We start from the raw sequence: 18,504 nt of genomic DNA on the forward strand, positions 1-18,504 counted from the left end.
GAGTGGCCCCCCTGCATCTTGAATAAGTCCCTTGGGTGTGCAGAACCCCTATCTGCTGGTCAGCTAAATGGAGAGACGTGCGTGTTGGAAGAGAGCAGGTACATTCAAGAACTCTACAGGTGACTAAGGTATTTACCCACACTTGCCTGTGTGCAAATCTCAGATTGGAGGAATGCAGTGTGATCTTTTTGCAATTTCCCCACCTTTCCAATCAAAGAGAAAGGTGGTCAGGAGTAAACCATTAATTCACCTCCCTGCCACCCCGCCCCCTGCTATGGAGGTCTGGGTTAATGATTCCGAAGTTGTTTTCCTCCCAGGGCTGATTAGTATCTAATCTCTGGCATGTTCCCTCCTTTCTTAAGAAAAACTTGACTCACTCCAGTAATTCCTCATCCTGGGGTCAGGAACTTTGTTTCATGGAGGAGATGTGGATGTGGGTAGTCCCTGGGCCCTTGTCCTTCTCTACAGGGTGCTGCCATTCCCTCAAGTGACAGAAGAGCCCTCTCCTCACTCCTCCTTGAAGTCTGTGGCTCCTCCCCAGCACTTTTAGGAATAAGCAGTCTCACACCTCCTTCACAGGTTCCTGCAGGCTTGGCACAGAGAAGGAAAGACTTCTGGTCCTGACTTTTCCAGTGTGTGATCTGCAGCTGGGAGGACTGGGCTTCAAAGTCTGGTCAGTGGTGACGGGGTGCTGCTGGGGCCCGGAACCCCAACAAGAGGAATGTTTTCAGCTGCAGCGTGTGGTGGGCAGGCACAGCTGGAGGGAAGCTGGGAGCCAGGCGCGGCTGCACGTTCCCTGAGACCCGAACCCCTGCCCCATCTTTCCCTGAGCTAAATTCAGGAAATTCAGTGCTTGGCTCTGGAGAGATCGAAGTTTCTTGCACCCCTGTGTCTCTGCACCTGTCCACTTTGCCTCCTTCATAAGCTCCAGACTGCGTAAAGCAGTGGGTGTGTAATGCTGTTCTGCAAAGGCCCCAAGGGCAAAGGGCCAGCTACCGTCTTGAGCCCCAGTGTCCCCATCTGTAAAGTAGGGCGGCCATCACTTCCTCTCCGAGTAGCCAACCCTGGCTTTTTGTACAAACCATTAAAAACTTGAGCCTTTGGGCGCACACAGAAGGGAAAGGGGTCGGGAAAGGCCTGTCTGGGGCAACAGTGGCTTCTTCACATCTGTCACAGCCAGGCTGATTTCAGAGATGTGAGAGTGCAACAGGGAAACAATAATGAACGCTCGGCCCCACCTCCTTAATAAATGAATTCCTAACATTGCCACACTCTTTGTTCCCACCGCTGGCTTCTCCACCTTAGAGAAAGCCACTGGGCCGAATCTAGTACTGGCCGTGTCCTGGTTTTTGACTCCAGGTCTACCAGACGTGTGCAATACACCATGTGACCCCCTGTGATAGATCGCGATGCACGAATGTGTCTATGAGAGCGTGTGTCACTGCCCCTCACTTGTCATTGTGAGCACCGCCTCCATAACCCTCTGTAATGTCAGCTCAGAAGGGAACCGGTCGTCGCCAGTGTTTCACTATGCACGGTCTCACAGCCAGCTCCTACGACATAGGTGTGTCTCTCCCGGGTGTTTGCCAAGTCTTGGAGCGGTTCAGTTTGACAATGTCCTCCCTGTTCTGATAACCAGTGCTGCGGCTGATGCCCTTCCCAGACCTCTGAGTGGCCCTGTTCTCCAGGAAAGTTTCTCAAAAGGGTTCAGGAAACCATGGAGGTAAAGAGCCATGCCTCCCAGCCACAGCCCAGGGTCACCAAAGCCAGGAAGGTTCCAGGCAAGAGGGAGAAGTCATCTCAGCTCTACTGAGCAGGGTGAAGGGTCCCCTTGACTGGATCAGGGGGCTTTAGCCTGCAGCACAGTTGATGTCACAGAATCCTGTGAGGTCGCTCCTGAGCTGACAGGAGCGCGCTCAGACAGACCATGGCAAACCGTTCTCAGGCTGAAGGGTTCTTTATTTCACCTGCAGTAAGAAATAGAATAGGCTCTCTCGGGGTGCTCCTGGGGCCCTCCATGGCTTCTGACTCTGGGTGCTATTTAACTGGCTTCTGTGGTCACTGTCTTAATGATCTCAGATGTCACACAATGAATGACCTCCACTCCCTGGCCGTGCTCTGCTGTCTCCATGACGGCCTCCATGTCGGTCTTCTCCACCCTCTTGGACACGATGTCCGTGTCGCCACCGCGCAGTGAGGCTGCCCCCTTTGTGACAAGGTTGGCCCTGATGTTCCTCAGGAAGGAGCTGAACCTGCCGATTCTCTTGGGCGTGGACACCGAGCTCTTGGTGGATAAGCTCCTCCCAGATTTGTGCGAGGTCCTGGACTCCTTCCCAAGGGGGGTGCGGCCGTCCCTGCTGCTCCGGGCACTGTGATGGCTGCCTTTTTCCTTTTTATTAACTCTGTGTGTCCTGTGGCCAGATAAGGACCGGCTGGATGACTTCCGGGCCATCTTGTCCCCCTCTGTCTTGTGGCGATCTTCCTGTGTCCTGTGGTGATAGGAACTCCTACTTACGGGTTTGTCCTTCTCTCTCCTCTCCTTCCTTTCCCTGTGTTCCTTGCGGGTGGCCTTGCTGGCCTGGGGGGCGCCCTGCTGTCCAGCCTCCGCACCCCCGGGGCCTGCACTCGCCATCACTCTCACGGCCAGGGCATTGGCCGCTTCCCCAGTGTCCTTGCTGGTGGCTTCTCCTCCTGCAAATGCAGCGCTCATGCTGTCCTCTGGGGAGAAGCAGCTTCCTGCACGGGACACGGGCTCCGAGAACAGGCCCACAGCCCCGGCCAAGGCGACACTCATGCTCTCTGGGGATGTCTTGCCGGTGCCCACCACGGGGCTTCTGCCTCCTCCTACCCCAAGGGAGGCGGCCCCCGCCAGGGCTGTGCTCACCTGGCCAGAGCCTGACTTGGCTGCTGCCACGCTCAAGGTGCCTGACGCCGTCCCTGCAGCCACCGCCGCCCCAGCTGCCGCTGCCTCTCCTTTTGGCCCCGGTGCTAACACTTTGGGAGACTCCGTGGATTTTGTTTTTGGGGTGGAAGCTTTAGTAGGAGTGGCGGTGGATCTGTGAGAGCAGGACTGGATCTCCTCCCCACCAGCATAAGAGGCAGAGGAGGCCCGGGTCACCTCGGGGACCAGGTGGAGACTCCGGATGCTGACCTGGTCCTGCTCGCCTTTGCCTTGGGCGTCCGGGGAGGCCAGGCTGGCCCTGTCCTCCTCGGCCAGCGCAGGCATACACAGCATGTCCTCGGCCGGAGTGGCGTAGGTGCTGCTGTTGCTGTCCACGGGCGGCCGCAGGAGGTAAATCAGTTTTTCCCAGTAGGTGAAGAGGTCTTCGCCCGCATCGTGGGGGGGACACAGCTGCAGGTAGCAGGAGCGGCCCGTGGCGAACTTCAAGCGAAGTTGCTGTTTCTCATGGTCGTGAACCGAGATCTTTACAAACTTCAAGGGGAGGAGCCTGGTGAGCTCCAGGGGCTTCCCCGCCCTGAGCTTCTTCCTCTTGGAGGCCTGGCCGTGGCCCTGGAGCTCTTCCCAGTTGGCGGCCGGCCGGGCCAGGAGCATGACGTCGGGGATCAGGAGGATGGGGCTGGTGCGGGCCACGCCCACGGTCACCATGCGCACGCTGTTGTGCACGTCGATGACCTCCCCGCGCTTGGTGATCTGGATGAAGTCGCTCTCGAAGATCGGGGCGTACTTGAACATGTCGTACTCGCCCTTGTGCAGCTGCCGCTGCAGCTTCCCCATGCTGGTGTTGAACATGCCGGCCGCAGAGCCGCTCTTGGCGGTGTAGTAGGGTAGCCTCAGAGACTCACTGTTCGTGACCATCTTCTGTCACGACAGGGCCGCCGGCCGGGGCCCTCTGCCTCGGTGTCCTGGGAGGGTGAGGGGGCGCTGGTGGTCCTGGGTCCCTGGCTGCAGCTGGCCCCTCCCAGCCTCAGAGCCTCCGGAGGCCTGGCCAACGCGGGAGCAGGGAGCATTGACCAGGGCCACCGGCTCGCATCTGGACCTCTCTTCAGAGACACGGGGCTCCAGGGAGCTTTTCTTCGGGGTCTGCGCCCCTCACCTCCGCCGTGATATCTTTTCTCTCTCCAGGAGGCTACAGACTGCAGTCCGAGTGGGAGCCGGGTCCACTCTCTTGGGCTCCAGGGCTGCACAGCTGTATTTATCCTCCCCTGCCTTTGTGACCTGTCCCTGTCACACAGCCCTTTGTTTCCATGCCCACAAGGACAGGACCACCCTGTCAGGAGCTCAGGTAAGCACCAAAATACTTTTTTTTTTTTCTTCTGTCAAATGCGAAATTTTTATATGAATGCTTCCCTGTCCTCTCCAAATTCGAAAGATTCAACAACTGGCCAGGGATGTTGGCACACTCGTCATCCTGGTGGTCTGGGAAGCTGGGGCAGGAGGATCACAAGTTTGAGCTGAGCCTGAGCAATTCGGTGACTTAGCAAGAACTTGTCTCAAATAAAACAGTTCTTTTTTTAAAAAAAGGCCAATATGTAGCTCGGTATAAAGGCTGGAGTTCAATCCTTAGTGCAAAAAAACCAATTCAACAAGTACACAAAGTATAAAAATGTGAGATGATGGGGGTAGATTTGAACCATCACGGCTTAATTTTATGAGATAACCTAAAATTGGTGGTCTTGCCCCTTAGCCTGCCCTTCCACTGATCTCAGTAAATCTTGATGATCCTGAGCTTTAATAATAACTCTGAACTTCAGTAACTAATATTTAAAGTAATGATGAAGGGTTGCTTTTCCCAGGCACTGTACTGTGCATTTTGCCTGTTCTCGGTGAGGCACAATGAGTTTGGCACCATTGTTGCTGATCTCATGTTACAGGAAAGCAAACCGGAGCCGTGTTACTCAGCTGCATTCACAAGTTAATGCTATCGTGAGAATCCAGGTCCAGCTGATCCAAAACCCCTGTTCTAGACTGCCGCAGTACTCTGCCTGGAGAGGAGATCAGGCTCACTAAATGTTTTCAAAGAGGATCCATTTAATTGCCGCAGGGGACCGTTTTTGTGCATTATGAGAAGTTACATAGCAAATTGTGTGTGTGCCTGCGCGTGTGTAAGATGGAGAACCCAGGACCACTTCAGACTTCTACACCATGAAATGCTGGGCTGTGGGAGCAGGGCTGGAGGTACAACTGCAAATTCCAGGGTCCTGTGAAACACCCTCTGGTACCAACTCCCCTGCCATGTGGCAGTGACTTGGTGCCATGTACACTGGCCGGGAGCGTGTGCCCTTATGCCTACCTCTTTGATGCCATGGCACACAGCGAGCCACAGAATAATGAAAGCTCGGAAAAGGACCCGCGCCCAACTCTCTCCTCAGTGGCTGTTATGCCTGAAGTCTCACCTCAGTCACTGCCTGAGGACAGAGGCTCTCTCTGTCCCTCAATGGATGGCTACACAGGATACAGAGTAGGAATCATCCAGTGTTATTCAGCCGCAAGCAGGGACAGTACGGGTGCGTGATTCCAAGAGGACGCGCCTTAACAGCCCGCTAAGGAATGACGCGGAACACTAAGGCCACAGATTGTATGGCTCGCCCAGGGCAGCCAAGAGGCAGTGAGGAGATGGAGGAGGAAACAGGGGTGACTGCTCAGGGGCTGCTTTATGGGTAAAAAATAGGCTTCTGTTTTAGTGCCTCCAACTGTGTGACCTTGAGCAGGCTGCTGCTCTCTGTCCACTTACCCTCCTGCAGGATGGGGTAGCAGCTGTGGTGAGCACCAACTGGAAGGCCGCAGTTTGGATCTGGAGTGTCTCCCGAAGGCCCGTGTCACAGGCTCGGTCCCAGCATGGGGATGTTGGGAGATGGGGGGACCCTCGGGAAGGGGCACCCTGAGGGAAGTGCTCAGGTTACTGGGGGAGCCCTGCAGGGAGACTGTGGGACTCTGGCCCCTTCCTTTGTACTTCCTGCTTCCTGGTTACAACGTGAGTGGTTTTGCTGTGCTCCATGTGGCCGCCATAATGTGCTGCCTCCCTACAGCCAAAGCAATGAGGTCAATTGACCATTGACTGGAACCTCCAAAACCGAAAGCCAGAGTACACATTCCCTTTTTATACGCCGAACCTCTCAGGTGTTTTGCTACAGTGACAGCTGACACACAGGAGATGATGCGTATAAAGTCTTAGCACGTTGCCTGTTTGATAAACGTGAGCTACTATTAGTCCTCAGTAGTGTTTGGCAGAAATCCCATCCCAAGTGCAGTTTGTCATAAGAGATCTGGAAGGGCTTCCAGACTCAGAGCCACCATGAGACACAGGTTGCTCAGCCTCCTTTACGAGGCCTCCTTTTCAGGAGCCTTGGGTGGGGAAGAGGAGAGAGCTTGATGTGGGTTTAGGGGTCGAGGGTTTATTCAAAGCTCACAGAGATGAGGATCCGGTTGGGAAAAGGTTACCACTTTACTTCTTGATGGGAAGGACTCTATTCCAAAGCCCTGTCCTGAGCCAGACCCCTTCAGACTGTTTATTCTGAAATGATGACAGGACAGATGTCAGGGCAAGGTGCAGAGAGAGGGAGGGTGGCTTTCTAGGCCCTGCCAGTGTGATGTCACACAGAAGGCAGCTGAAGGGTGGGCCACTGTCACCCAGGTATTAATTTTGGTGGCACCTGCATCTGTACTTACATTCTTGAACTCCCCCACCGTCCTATTTCTTCAAATGTGAAATAAAATGGACCAAGTAAATATGATAAATACATATTCATCTTTTTCTTTATTAAAGTATCAAAACATAAACCTGGGTACATAAAACAACTAATTCGAATGCATTTGTTAAAAGAACTCATGGTCTCACTAACCACACAGTGCAATTCTCAGGTCAGTTTTCTCCCCGCCGCCAGTTCTCCCTTTCCCTCTAATCCACTGTGTCCGTGGCAGTTTACAATGGTCTTGAATCTCATAGCAGCTGGCAGTGGCACCTCTACCCATGGCCGGAGGGTTAATGCGGGGTGTTATCTGCCTTCCTGTCACGAAGACACAATACCCAACACCCACAACTTAGAGACGTTTACTTCTTTGGTTCCTGGTTTCAAGGGATTCAGTCCATGGTTGGCTGGCTCTAAGGGAGAAACATCCTGGTAGAAAGGCAGGACAAAGATGTTTAGCAGATGGCAGTGGGTCAGCAGAGCAGGGGAACAGTGCCAAAGGCAGGGGCCTGGGGTCAGGTATAGTCCCTAATTTCACACCTTGGTGACCCACAGAGACACACCCAGAAGTGTGCTTTACTAATCCCGAGGGTGGCTCCCAAACCGATCAAGTTGACTCAGGTGAATCTTTACAGAGCCGGAACAGACCCCGATGTGCACTTCAGACAGCACAATTCATAAGCCTGCATCATAGCGGGTCATATAAGGGAACTATCCATGAGTCCAAAGAAGCAGGCACAGCGCTCAGGCTGATGAAGGAAGTCAGTGTTTGCAGAATATCATAGAGATAGTAGCAGCACGGTCAACTTTCATCTCTGGCCCAGGAGTGTGAGGTTTGTGTCCAAGCAGAGAGCAAGGGAGCCTGCTTCTATTCCAGACCTGAGGGCTCATTTTTTTGGTGTGGGAAGTCTTGAAAATTAAGTAGAATACCTTTCTTGAAACTACCACATGTGTCTTTCCCCAAACTGTTCTCTCTTCGCCTGTCCCCCTTACTCTTTTGTGATATCTGAAATACATCTGTAACACCGAGACATGCTTTGGATGTCCTGGAACTTGTAGTCCAAGCAGGTAATTCCTTCAGAGGAGCACAGTGCCGAGAAGGGGGGTGTCAGAGGCTAGAGTTGGACAACAGGTGTTGCAGGCACTTGTACATTCAGAGAAACTGACAGTCAAAGTATAGAGCAATTCGGATTTTATGTCTTAGTCCTGAATAGCTGGTCTAAAGGGTGTACTTGGAGCATCAAGGAGAAATCGAGCTTCAGGTGCCCTAGTCTGAGGAACACAACTGAAAATCAACCGTCCCACCTGGTGGTGCCCCAAGAAACAAAGGCTAATACCCTGAGACATTCAAGTAAATCAGCACAGTCATGGAGCGGGGACAGGTGGGGAGTGCCTAGTTTTCAACAACCCACTGATATGGAAAAACAGAAGCCAGCACAACATTTACATTTACCACGTCTTGGTTCCAATATTTATTACACCAACAGGAATACTGGGATAAATAAGTAATATTTTCTCTTACAGAAAATTGTAATGATACTATTGAGTAGGATCGAACACTCTGAGGATTTCACAGAAACATCAGAATCTGAATAGACAGTAGCCAGAGTCCTGTGACCCGTGTGACACTTACAGCTGCAAATGCTCCAGGCCAGGTTTCTTCAAACAGCTACATGACAAGAACAACGCGTGAGCGTCCAGTAACGTGAAGGCCCGGCCATCACTGGCTCCCACCGTGTGTCTCCACCGACCGGCTTCTGACCACCAGAAAAGGGAACGCAAGAGTCTTCGGCTCTTCTGGCCTAAGAATAACTCCTGACCTAAGTCACTGAGCAGAGAGATCTCAGCTCTTGCAGGTTGGACTTTGTTTTCTTCCCAGGACACCATAACTGAGTTTGAACAGGACCTGCAGCCCTGCCCCTGGCTGCTCCGTATGCCTGGGTGCCACAGGAAAGGAGGCCTCACCCTACCGGCCCACAGGACGGTTCTGCTCTCTGGGGCTGCCAAGCTCTTCGGGCCACTTGAACACTCGCGTGAGACACCACCCATGGCGACAAGACCCCATACTCTCAGGCGCCAGCCTGAGGGTAATCACAGAAAGAGACATCAAAAGAGCACAACGACACCTAGTTTGGTAACGGGTACCTTGCGCACAGTGATTCCGGAACACAGCAGCGTATCTGCTAGAAAGCACAGCCCTGGCCATCACACAACTTCAGTGCATGTCACTCTCACTCCGCGTGCCCTGAGTGACACTGGACAGCTGCTGCGGAGATGGCCCCACCCCGCCCACCCGAAGTACAGACACTCTGCGTGAATCCTGACGGATGGGCAGGACCCTAACCAGGGGTCATTTGGACGGCAAAGAACGGCCAGTATGTTAAGACCTAAATCCTGGAGTTGAGACAAAGGATGCACTTGCCCTGGTCCAGAGTGGGGAGGCCCAGCAGAGATGCCACGGGCCCTCTTGCCCCCATGGTTCTCAGCTGCTGGGATTCTAGAGGTGCACAGGAAGTCAGCTTTCCAATGGTTTCAGGGTTTTGGGTGGAAAAGGAGGATTCACTGAGGCCTCCCCAGTTGCCCCCACACCACGGCTGCTTAGCTCTGCAATGTTCCTTCTTTTATCTGTTGGATAAACAGGTTTCTCTCGTCTTCGGGAGTCCGCCCGTTCTGAGCCCGGACAATGCACGTGGGCCGGTGCAGGTTGAGCATGTAGATCAAATGCTGCTTCTCGTTCTTCAGCTCCTCTATCTGCGCCTTCAGCTCGGCATTCACGCTCTCCAGCTTCTCTGACTCCTGAGGGACAAGTGGCAGAGGCATGAGGAAGGGAGCCACCTTGGGGCCCACCAAGCTGGCGGGCACCTGCAGAGGGAACCTTGTCCCGTGAAGACTAGGGAGGGGAGCGTGCAGGCCCGGAGAAACCTTTGAACCTGGGGCCCTCTTCAGAGACGCTCTGGAGATGCCACCAAGGAGGCTTTGATGCTACCAGGGCCAAAGCTGCAGTAGGATCAACAGTTCAGAGATCTCTGCATGGCCCAACAGCCCCCATGCAGGGCACCAAGCCCCAAAGGGCTGGGGAGAAATCCAGACTCTCGGTGCTGAGTCTTTGGGGGTCACTGATCTCACTAAGAAGCTCACCTTCCCAGAAACAATGTACTCGGCAGCACACAAGTTCCCTCATGTTTACAGACCCACTGAAGCAACAGCAAGGGCCTCAGAGCCCTCTGCTTTGACCAGTTCACTCCAGGGCAGCGACACGGACACTGGGAAGACTCTGGGCTCCGAGGCCCAGGTGGACTGCCCCCCGGTGTTCCCAAGGAGCCAGGGCTCAAAAGGCTGTGTGAGGCAGGAGATAGGAACCCAAAGAAAGTATAACCACTGCTTTTGAGGAGATTAATGAGCCAACTGAGGGCTGGCAGCTTCCTCCTGGGAAAACAAGCTGGTGAAGCCTCTTTAGTGTTCTGGCCGGGAGGCTGCTGGGAGTGTGCGGACTGGCTGAGGCTGCTGGGGTAGCCATGGAAGGATTTTAATTCACCTGCTTTTCCTACACCCAGCGTCCTATCCGCTGTGCAAACAGCTTGGCTACCTCCTCATTCTGCAACTGGCATTTCTGCTACTAACATGAGGCCCTTTGCAGAAACACGAGCAAGTAGAGGCTGTGTGACTCCCCTTCTGATAGCAACACAGGGCTGGCGGGGGACAGGGGCGGGGCGGGGAGCACTCACCTTCTGCAGGCACTCTGTCTTCTCCTTCTTCTTGTTTCGGCACTTAGCGGCTGCAATCTTATTTCTTTCCCGTCGCCTCTTTTTCCTTTCATCTTCTTCAGGGACTGCCTGTAAAATCCAAAAGGCACATTTAATGGTACCATGAAATGACACCCACTTCAAACACACTGTCTTTTACCGCCAGTCAAATCCGGAAAACAGAACAGTCTGTACGCTCAAGGGACCCAAGACACCAAAGCTTGTACACGAAACCCCTTCGCACAGGCACGCACAGATGCATACCTGAGGACGAATAACAAAATCCAGCTGTGAAAATAAAGATGATCCTGGCACTACTAGTAAAATCTTAACCTATTCTAGATACGGATTTGGACTTTGAGTACTGATAATGATTGAGACCAACTATAATCATTTAGAACAGGAAACAGATTCTGGTAAGACTGTCCCTTTCCCCTAAACGTGGAGCGACCACCAGACCATCATGTGGCCACCCTCTCCGCCTGCCTCTTTTTTGATCCAAGACCCAGTGGCAACTCCACTCATCTCTGTGTTCATGTGAAGCCCTGTGGCACCAACTTCCTGAATTTGGGAGATGCCCGTGGAGCTCCTGGAGTCGAAGGACTTGAGCCCATGCCAACCAAGATGGCATAAATCAGCCCATGGCTGTGGGTGGGGAACCAGAAGCACCCACTGACTGAGCCAATAAATCAATTCTGACCTCCAAGCCTGTGCCTCCCCCTAGGGGAGACTGGGGCTTCCAGAGGACAAAGCCCTGTCCTGCTGCTTTGGGATATTGTGCCCAAGGCAGTCCCTGGCTTTGTCTGGATGGATGAGGAACTCGCATCCAGCCACTGGGCTTGGCTTAGAGACCAAAGTCGAGGTGGAATGAGGCACTGTTGGAGAGCCCGGCACCTGACGGTTTAGGCTGCCAGTGTCAGACCCTGTCACGCCACTGGTCCCTGCTCTGGACAGAGGCAAAGGTGTGGGATTCCTGGCAGCTGCCGGATTCCATAATCACCCGGTCACTCTTTAGCTATTTAGTATTAGATGACACCAGCTTTGCTTGGACGGAGGCAGAGACCTTGTAACGCAGAGAGGCAAAGCCCAAGGGAGAAGTAGAGGAAGAGGAATTTTTACCTTTCCCATCTTAGATCCCAGAGTAACATGGGGTCAAATTTAGGCTTTAGGCTAAACTTTTACAGTGTCAGCACTTACTCACTGTAAGACTACGGGCACCTTACTCTTCGGAGCCTCAGTTTCCTGTTTTGTAAAACGGGATCAATAACACCACCTACTGAGTCCGGTTGCTACAAGGGGCAAATAAGTTAATAAATGTGAGATGCTTTGATGCCATTTAGCTCCTTGTAAGCACCACATAAGCTTCAGCTGCTACACTTAACCGCACCATCAATATCTTTCTGAGAACAACACTGTCATTTCCTTCGCAACGCCACAGATATTCTGGATAGGTGGGAAGGGCTTCAGCTCTGAACACAGAGCTTTCTACAGACCATTTACTTCAGCTCCATTTTCCTGATGAAGAAATGGGAGTGTAGAGTTGAAAGGTGCCCAAGGAAGTCCCAAGAATCACCAGTTCTCTGTCCCCAGAATAGGAGGCTGCAAACCCTGATGTAAAGCCAGGGGTTTTGTCCCCTCCCTGCACAGTTTCCAGCCTCAGCTGCCTTGTTCTACCACGCTGGTCCCTTCTCCTCCCAGTAGATAACTGCTTGTGATCCTGACCTAAGATCAGAAAGTCACCTGGAAAACAGAATGAGAACAGACGAGTTTTGTGGCTTTCCAGGGTGTTCCCAGGAAGCAGACTGCCTGCCTTTCCTCTGGAGAACCCTTCTAAATACTTTTTCTTTTCCTTTCCTCACGCCTCCCTCTCTCCCTTCCCTTCCAACTGTGACATCTTGTTATCTTGAAGAATTTAATCGGGAAAGACCTCTCCCGGAGTGTGCCGTGGTCCACCCTGCGCTGTCCAGGACTGGACTGGGCACTGGGGAGCACTGAGTAGATCTCTCTGGCAATAATTTGGGCACAGCTAGTGCCTCGAACGATGCCTACAGCTACAGCGTTATAGTCCAGCTCCCACTTATTAAATTCCAGGCCCTCCGCTGGATCTTCCTCGAATGTCATCTCCGATCAGTCTGAGGGAGGAGTAATTACAGAATCAGAGAGAGTAGCAACCAACTTCCTCTTTCTCTGGTGCTAGGCACATGCTAGGTAGGCAAGCATTCTCCTGCCGAGTCATACCCCTGGCCCCCAACTTTCTTTTAAATTCACTACCTTTGGGCCAGTTGCACTCTCTCTTGCCCAAAGGCTGCCATCATGCCAGTTAAGTAAGCTTGAAATATCCCTATCCTCCAACCGCAATGGAAAGGTGGCTGGCACTGCAAGATACTGGCTGTGACATCCTCGAGTCCCTGTGGCATCGCGAGCAGCCACGCCTCGAAGTTTCCACTGTGTCTGCTGTTGCCGGCGTCTTAGGAAAGGCTGCCTCAGGGAAGCCTCCCTAATGTGGAACCCTAAACCCCACTCCGACTGCTTCCCTGCCCTCTCACGCTCTCCTTCGTACACCTCTCCTCTAGGACCCACTGCGTTTATTCTCTACACTGTCGGCAGACTGAGACTGTAGACGGACGCTCCGAGGGGCAGTGCTTTCATCGTTTTATTCCCAGAGTGTGCGAGGCCCTGGTGCAGACAGAACCCACCTCCGCTTTCATGACCGACATCTCCAGGGGTCTGTCGCTCACTGTGACCGATTCCAGCGCGGCGGACATCCGATGGCACAGGTGCTTGCTCTGGATGGCAAACCTCAGCTCTTCCTTGACAAACGGCGTCAGGTTAGCAAAGTCCTCAAACACCAGTGTCCTGGGAGGGGACAGGCAGGGGACGATGGCAGAGGCACTGACTTCGGAGGCAGAGACCTGGCCTGGGTGCTGAAGCATCATTTTGCTGAAAGACACATTGAAACTGAACTAATTCAGGGGCCCTGGGGGCGGGGCCAAGTGAGCCCCAGCACCAGAGCCCCGCCCACCCCTCGGCCCCCCCATTTTGTTTTCATTTCATGCCAGCCCCATCTTGAGTAAAATGGATTCTTAAAATACACCCTGCAGTCACGTGGGTAAGACGCCCAAGTGAGGTGGATAAGGGCAGATGTTTCGGGCTGTTCTGAACTCTTGTAAGAGCTATAAGTTCTGGCTGATGTTCCCATATGAAAATGAAGCCTCAGTCTGAAAGAGGAACTAAAAACAAATCAGACCATTCTGTATTCCCATTTTCAGTCTTTTTTCAAAAGGAAACTTGGTGGGTATTTGAAATCAAGTTGACTATCAGTGAGTGGAAGTAAAAGCAAGAAGAGGGGGATCCTTGAACTTAGCAAATATATACACAGGGGTTGACGCTTCTCCCCCCCAGAAGTTGGAGCCAAGTAACAGGAATGAGGAAGGTAACTGTAGCTGGGTTTCTGCGCCCCAGTCCTTGGCAGGGGCTGGGAACAGCTGGGATTCAGGTCCTGTGGGGAGGGAACAAAGGGCCCCTCCAAATGCTAGTCAGGGTAGCAAAAGACTTCAAGGTCTAAGGAAAAGTGGGGGGACAAGATCTGGGGATTTGGGGGGCGTTGCTTAGCCTTGAGGTGAAGGAGACGCTTGGGCTGGGGGGAGAGGGGGACCAGAGATTGGCTCAGGTACTAAGGAGCAGGTGACCTGGGCCAGTACCTCAGCTCTCTGCTGCAGCACCGGGTTGGAGTCTGCGCCTGGCTCACGGGCCGGCTGACCAGTCAGACGCTGCCTGGCTGACCATATGAGGCGGGGAAGGAGAGGCCAAATCAAATGGCCTCTGAGGCCCCATCCACTTGTTTCATTCTAGATCAGTGAACCCAAAGCCATGGCAGAAGGAAAATAGAGGTTCCAAGCCCCCCGTAAGTCCCTCCCTGCTGCCGGGACCACTCCCAGAAAAATCTATGGGCCACTTCCCGGCCCCATTTCACACACCTGCTCACCAGTGTTGGGACGAGCAATCTGCCCAGGGTCAGAGTTAATATGGGCAGTGCCAGGCTTAGGAGCTCTGGCTCTAGGGCTCGTGCTCTCAACTTATACACTGCAAAAACAAATGTGATTTCATATTACAAAAACAAAGAAATGGTAAATGTGTGTGTGTGTGTGTGTGTGTGTGTGCGCGCGTGCTGGGGGCAGGTGGGAGGCCTAGAATTGACATGGGAAGGGGAGACCAGGCAAAGATTCATGGAGCAAACAGGAACCCCTCTTCAGGAACTCCCTATCTTTCTGTGTCAGGGTGCGCATGTGAGCTGCTGCCCATCTTCTGGGAGTAAGTTTGTTTTTAATTAATTGTTTATCTATTGACTGTGTGGTACTGGGGATTGAATCTAGTGAGCTCTGCGCTACATCTCCAGCCTTTTTAAAAGGCTGTATTTGGAGAGAGGCTCTCCCCAAATTAGCCTGACTGGCTTTGAATTTGCAATCCTCCTGCCTCAGCCTCTCTAGTAGTTGGGATTACAGGTGTGCGCCGCCACACCTGTCTGGGAGTACATTCAAATGGGCTTTCAAACAATGCACAACGGTTTCAGACTGGGATCAGAAAATCAAGATCTGAAGACCTCTTCGTAATAAGCCTTCAGTGAAAAATCTTTTTTTCCAGTATAAAAGAAGGGCTGTGACATCGCCCTAGCTCCCCTTTGAGGAGAGTGCAGGAGATAATCAATGATGTGCCCTGAAGGACATTCTGCGGTCAGGAGCTACACTGTCACCAGGACTTGCAGGGTCTCTGCCGCAAAGGCCCTGGGAGTCCCAAGTCAGAAATGAAGTTTTTCTCTCCATCCTATAACCTTAGGATGCCGAGAGGATTCCTCTAGGCTTCTGAGGCCGGAGATTTAAGATTCCCCCATTTGATCATGCCCCTCTCCCTTTCCAACTTTACTAGGAACCCAGGGATGGAACCCAGAGCCCCTGGGGCCAGCCTGGCCTTCTCCTGGCGGACTGGCTGGCTCTCCCCTCCACCGGGGCTTGAATTGTACGGTAGTTAAGCGTGTCCATCTCGCCACCTGGCTCGGCTCATCAGTGAGCCCTCAGAGCTGCAGGCTGCTGTTTGGAACTTTTTTTCTCCTTGTAAAGCCTGCAGTTCTGATGAAAGAAACTAGAGAATGTCAGGGGCCTGGAATGTTTATGGAAAGCATCAGGTGAGCTGACTTCGTGGCTGCATTGGGTTGTAAAAGTGGTAAACACCTCTCTGAAGAGAAGGCAGCTGTGGATTGCAAGCTGGGCTTTCTCTCAGCCAGTGCTGAGTTTCTTGGGGCACTTTCTAGTTTGCCCCTTCCTCAGTCTCTGAGGACGCAACTGTGCCCACACTCTTGCTGTGTCCCTACCGGGAAACGAAGTTAAGTTTTCAGACAATTTTAGAAAGCTGAGACTCTCTGACATCCCCTTCAGTGAAGAGAAGGAATGTACGGGGCTTTCAGTGATCGGCACTGACTGCCTACCTTTGCCGTAAGATAGCTCGCTCCCATTAGGGAAGCCACGGCGCTCCGCTGCCTCCTCATTATGGCCAATCAGAAATCATGTCGGATCACTGACAGTTTCATCACTTTCAGGAAAGTGAAACCTCCCTCATGTATTTCTTTAACTGGAAATTCAGCTCCCGTGCTTTTATTTCCTTGTAACTACCATGACTTTGAATTTTCACTTTTAATTTCCATCTCTTCCCACCAAGAGCTGCTCACGAGACAAATTCCGGCACCAGGGCGTCCCCACTGACCCGTCAGTAACCTTCCTACCGAGCTCCTTCTCCTGGCCAGTCTGAAGGCTGGAGCTGGAAAGGCGGGCTTCAAGGTCACAAGCCGAGCAGCACCCACAGGCCACTGAGGCTTTCCAAGCCTGGGTCCCCGTTTGTAAAACAAGATCAAGACCGTCTCCCCGAAGGGCAAGAACACAGGAGATGCACAAACACCGTTCCTGGGACTCTATCTGCCCATCGCACAGGGGAACTCACTGTTTGGCCCTAATAGTCAGGAATTAACTGACTGAAGAACTTCAGGTCATTTGGCCGGGCTGAGTACTTGGATTAACCCTCCCCTGGCTTCCTAGGGCACCAGGTAAATTCTGCCTCGCTCCTTGCTGACCCCAGTCTTTCCTCACTGCTCATCTGTACTTGAGAGATGAATAGCTCTCGTCCAGGAAACCATTCTCCCTTGAAAAGATTCTGCGGTCTCCCGGCTCAGTCCTTCCTCTTCCCCTGGCAGGGTGACACTTGGAGCCACTGACTCCATCTCAAGCCCAGCCAATATTTACAAAGAAGGAATCGCAGAGAACCAGATATTAGAGACACAGAAGTCAGATCTCCCTTTTGCAATTAAATAAGCAGAGCTCCGGAAGGTGAAACGACCTGCCCAAGGCCATCAGGCCAGAGTGGCCCAGTCCCTGCCATCCCACTCCGTCACAACTGGGATCCAGAGGTCAACCAAAGAGGCGACTGGAGAAGGGAGCCATTAGCCAGGCCGGTGAGAGGACACCAGTCCTCACTTCTTTATGGTGCCCACCAGAGGAGACTGACAGGACAAACACAGGGAGGGCTCATGGAAGAAAAGGCCAAGAGAGAAAGAAAGCAGAGAAAGGCTAAAGGACAAAAAGGGAAGATTTATAACAGCAAGGGCCCAGCTGCCACAGAGTGGGCGTGGAGGTGGCCTTTGATGTCCCTGGAACCACCCAGACAGGGCCACCCCCACCCCACCCCACCTGGCTGACTCCCGTAGGGGCATCATCCAAAGGCAGATGCGAAGGGCAAGCCAAGGAGGACAGTCACCAAAATTCCTCCTCCACTCTAAGTCCGGGACACAGATGTGACTGTCACCCACACGGGCACAGACATACTGTAACAACATCCAGATTTTCTAGCCCTTGATTTTTTTTTTTTTTTTTTTCCCAGCTCCAGCAAGGATTTGGCAACTCCTTTCTTTGGAAGACTATCTACACGATCTGCCGGAAGACATTAAGGAAAAGAAAACGTTTAGGAGAAAAAGCGGTTTGCAAAGGAAGAGTGCAGGCAGCGAGGCAGAACCAACCCTGAGGAACAGGAGCCCACAAAGGGCAGAGCTGCCCCGTGGAAAAGCCCCTCTACCCCACTATCTCAGAGTAGCCAGTGACAGCAGAGACCTTCCATTTATATCCCCTCAAAGGCCTCTTTTTCTTTCAGTTTTGCCAATCCAAAGTCTGGAAACCTTCAGCTAGAAAGGACCCTTCCTGGTGGGTGGCATGTGGCCATCCTTCCCATCGGGGACACTTGAGACTCAAGCACACCAGTACCGTACAAGCTCTGAGTCCCGGTTCCAGAGCACAAACCATTCTCTCTCAAGGTCCCTGCGAGGGTCTCCACGTTCTCGCCGTCCCCACCCGTGGATCTCCGCGGACGCAAAGCAATCCGCAGACCCGCCAAAAGAAAAGCCAAGAGGAGCGCCACAGGTAGCCGAGAAAAGTGTGCGCCAGACTGGACCAGGAGCCCTCTTCGCCTTCGGTCCCCGGACAGCGAGACACCAGCTCTCCCCTCTTCCAAATTTGTCCCGATAACGCGCATTCGCGGTTCCCTCACCCGCGGTCCGGGTGCGCAGAGCGACCCCCAGCCCGCAGACCCGCCAAAAGAAAAGCCAAGAGGAGCGCCACAGGTAGCCGAGAAAAGTGTGCGCCAGACTGGACCAGGAGCCCTCTTCGCCTTCGGTCCCCGGACAGCGAGACACCAGCTCTCCCCTCTTCCAAATTTGTCCCGATAACGCGCATTCGCGGTTCCCTCACCCGCGGTCCGGGTGCGCAGAGCGACCCCCAGCGGCTGCGCCCGACCCGGCTCGCGGGGGTACGCAACACCTACCCCGCACCCAGTTCCCGCCACGGCTGCGGACCGGGGCGCCCGAAGGAAGTACTCTGTCCCCAGCGATCTTTCGCGCCCCAAGTCAAAAGAGAAAGTTCAGTTCTTTCACTTCGCGAGAAACTTTCCGGAGCGCTCTGGAGCAGCCGCGGCCGGGAGAAGGGCAGCCAGAGCCTTGGCGGCGCCGAAAGTTGGGCGCGCCGGCCGGGGTGGTCGCAGGGGTCTGGGGACAGCTGGGTCACCAGGGGAGCGCAAAGGGGAC

General features: G+C 53.3%; 2 protein-coding genes across 3 annotated transcripts in view; both read right to left on the minus strand.

The window, feature by feature from the left end:
- Positions 1–1,947: 1,947 nt before the first annotated feature.
- On the minus strand, positions 1,948–4,226 carry Fam71a (family with sequence similarity 71 member A). The gene has a single exon (XM_010642562.1). The coding sequence runs from the start codon at positions 3,815–3,817 to the stop codon at positions 2,042–2,044; it is 1,776 nt and encodes a 591-aa protein (XP_010640864.1). The 5' UTR covers positions 3,818–4,226; the 3' UTR covers positions 1,948–2,041.
- Positions 4,227–7,219: 2,993 nt separating this feature from the next.
- Positions 7,220–18,504, minus strand: part of Atf3 (activating transcription factor 3) — a 49,403-nt gene continuing 38,118 nt past the window's right edge. For both annotated transcript variants that reach the window (XM_033762047.1, XM_010642560.3), the window contains exons 2-4: positions 13,088–13,331; positions 10,374–10,481; positions 7,220–9,444 (exon numbers count right to left, since the gene is read on the minus strand). In XM_033762047.1, coding sequence (XP_033617938.1) covers positions 9,247–9,444; positions 10,374–10,481; positions 13,088–13,327 — 546 coding nt within the window. In that variant the 5' untranslated portion in view covers positions 13,328–13,331 and the 3' untranslated portion in view covers positions 7,220–9,246. The remainder of the gene's footprint in view (positions 9,445–10,373; positions 10,482–13,087; positions 13,332–18,504) is intronic.

Source organism: Fukomys damarensis, unplaced genomic scaffold (genome assembly GCF_012274545.1).
Source record: "Fukomys damarensis isolate Sample0158 unplaced genomic scaffold, DMR_v1.0_HiC HiC_scaffold_11, whole genome shotgun sequence".
Classification (NCBI taxonomy): Eukaryota; Metazoa; Chordata; class Mammalia; order Rodentia; family Bathyergidae; genus Fukomys; species Fukomys damarensis.

Coding starts and splice junctions, on each gene's coding strand:
- Fam71a (XM_010642562.1), bottom strand. CDS start 3,817: ATGGTCACGAACAGTGAGTCTCTGAGGCTACCCTACTACACCGCCAAG.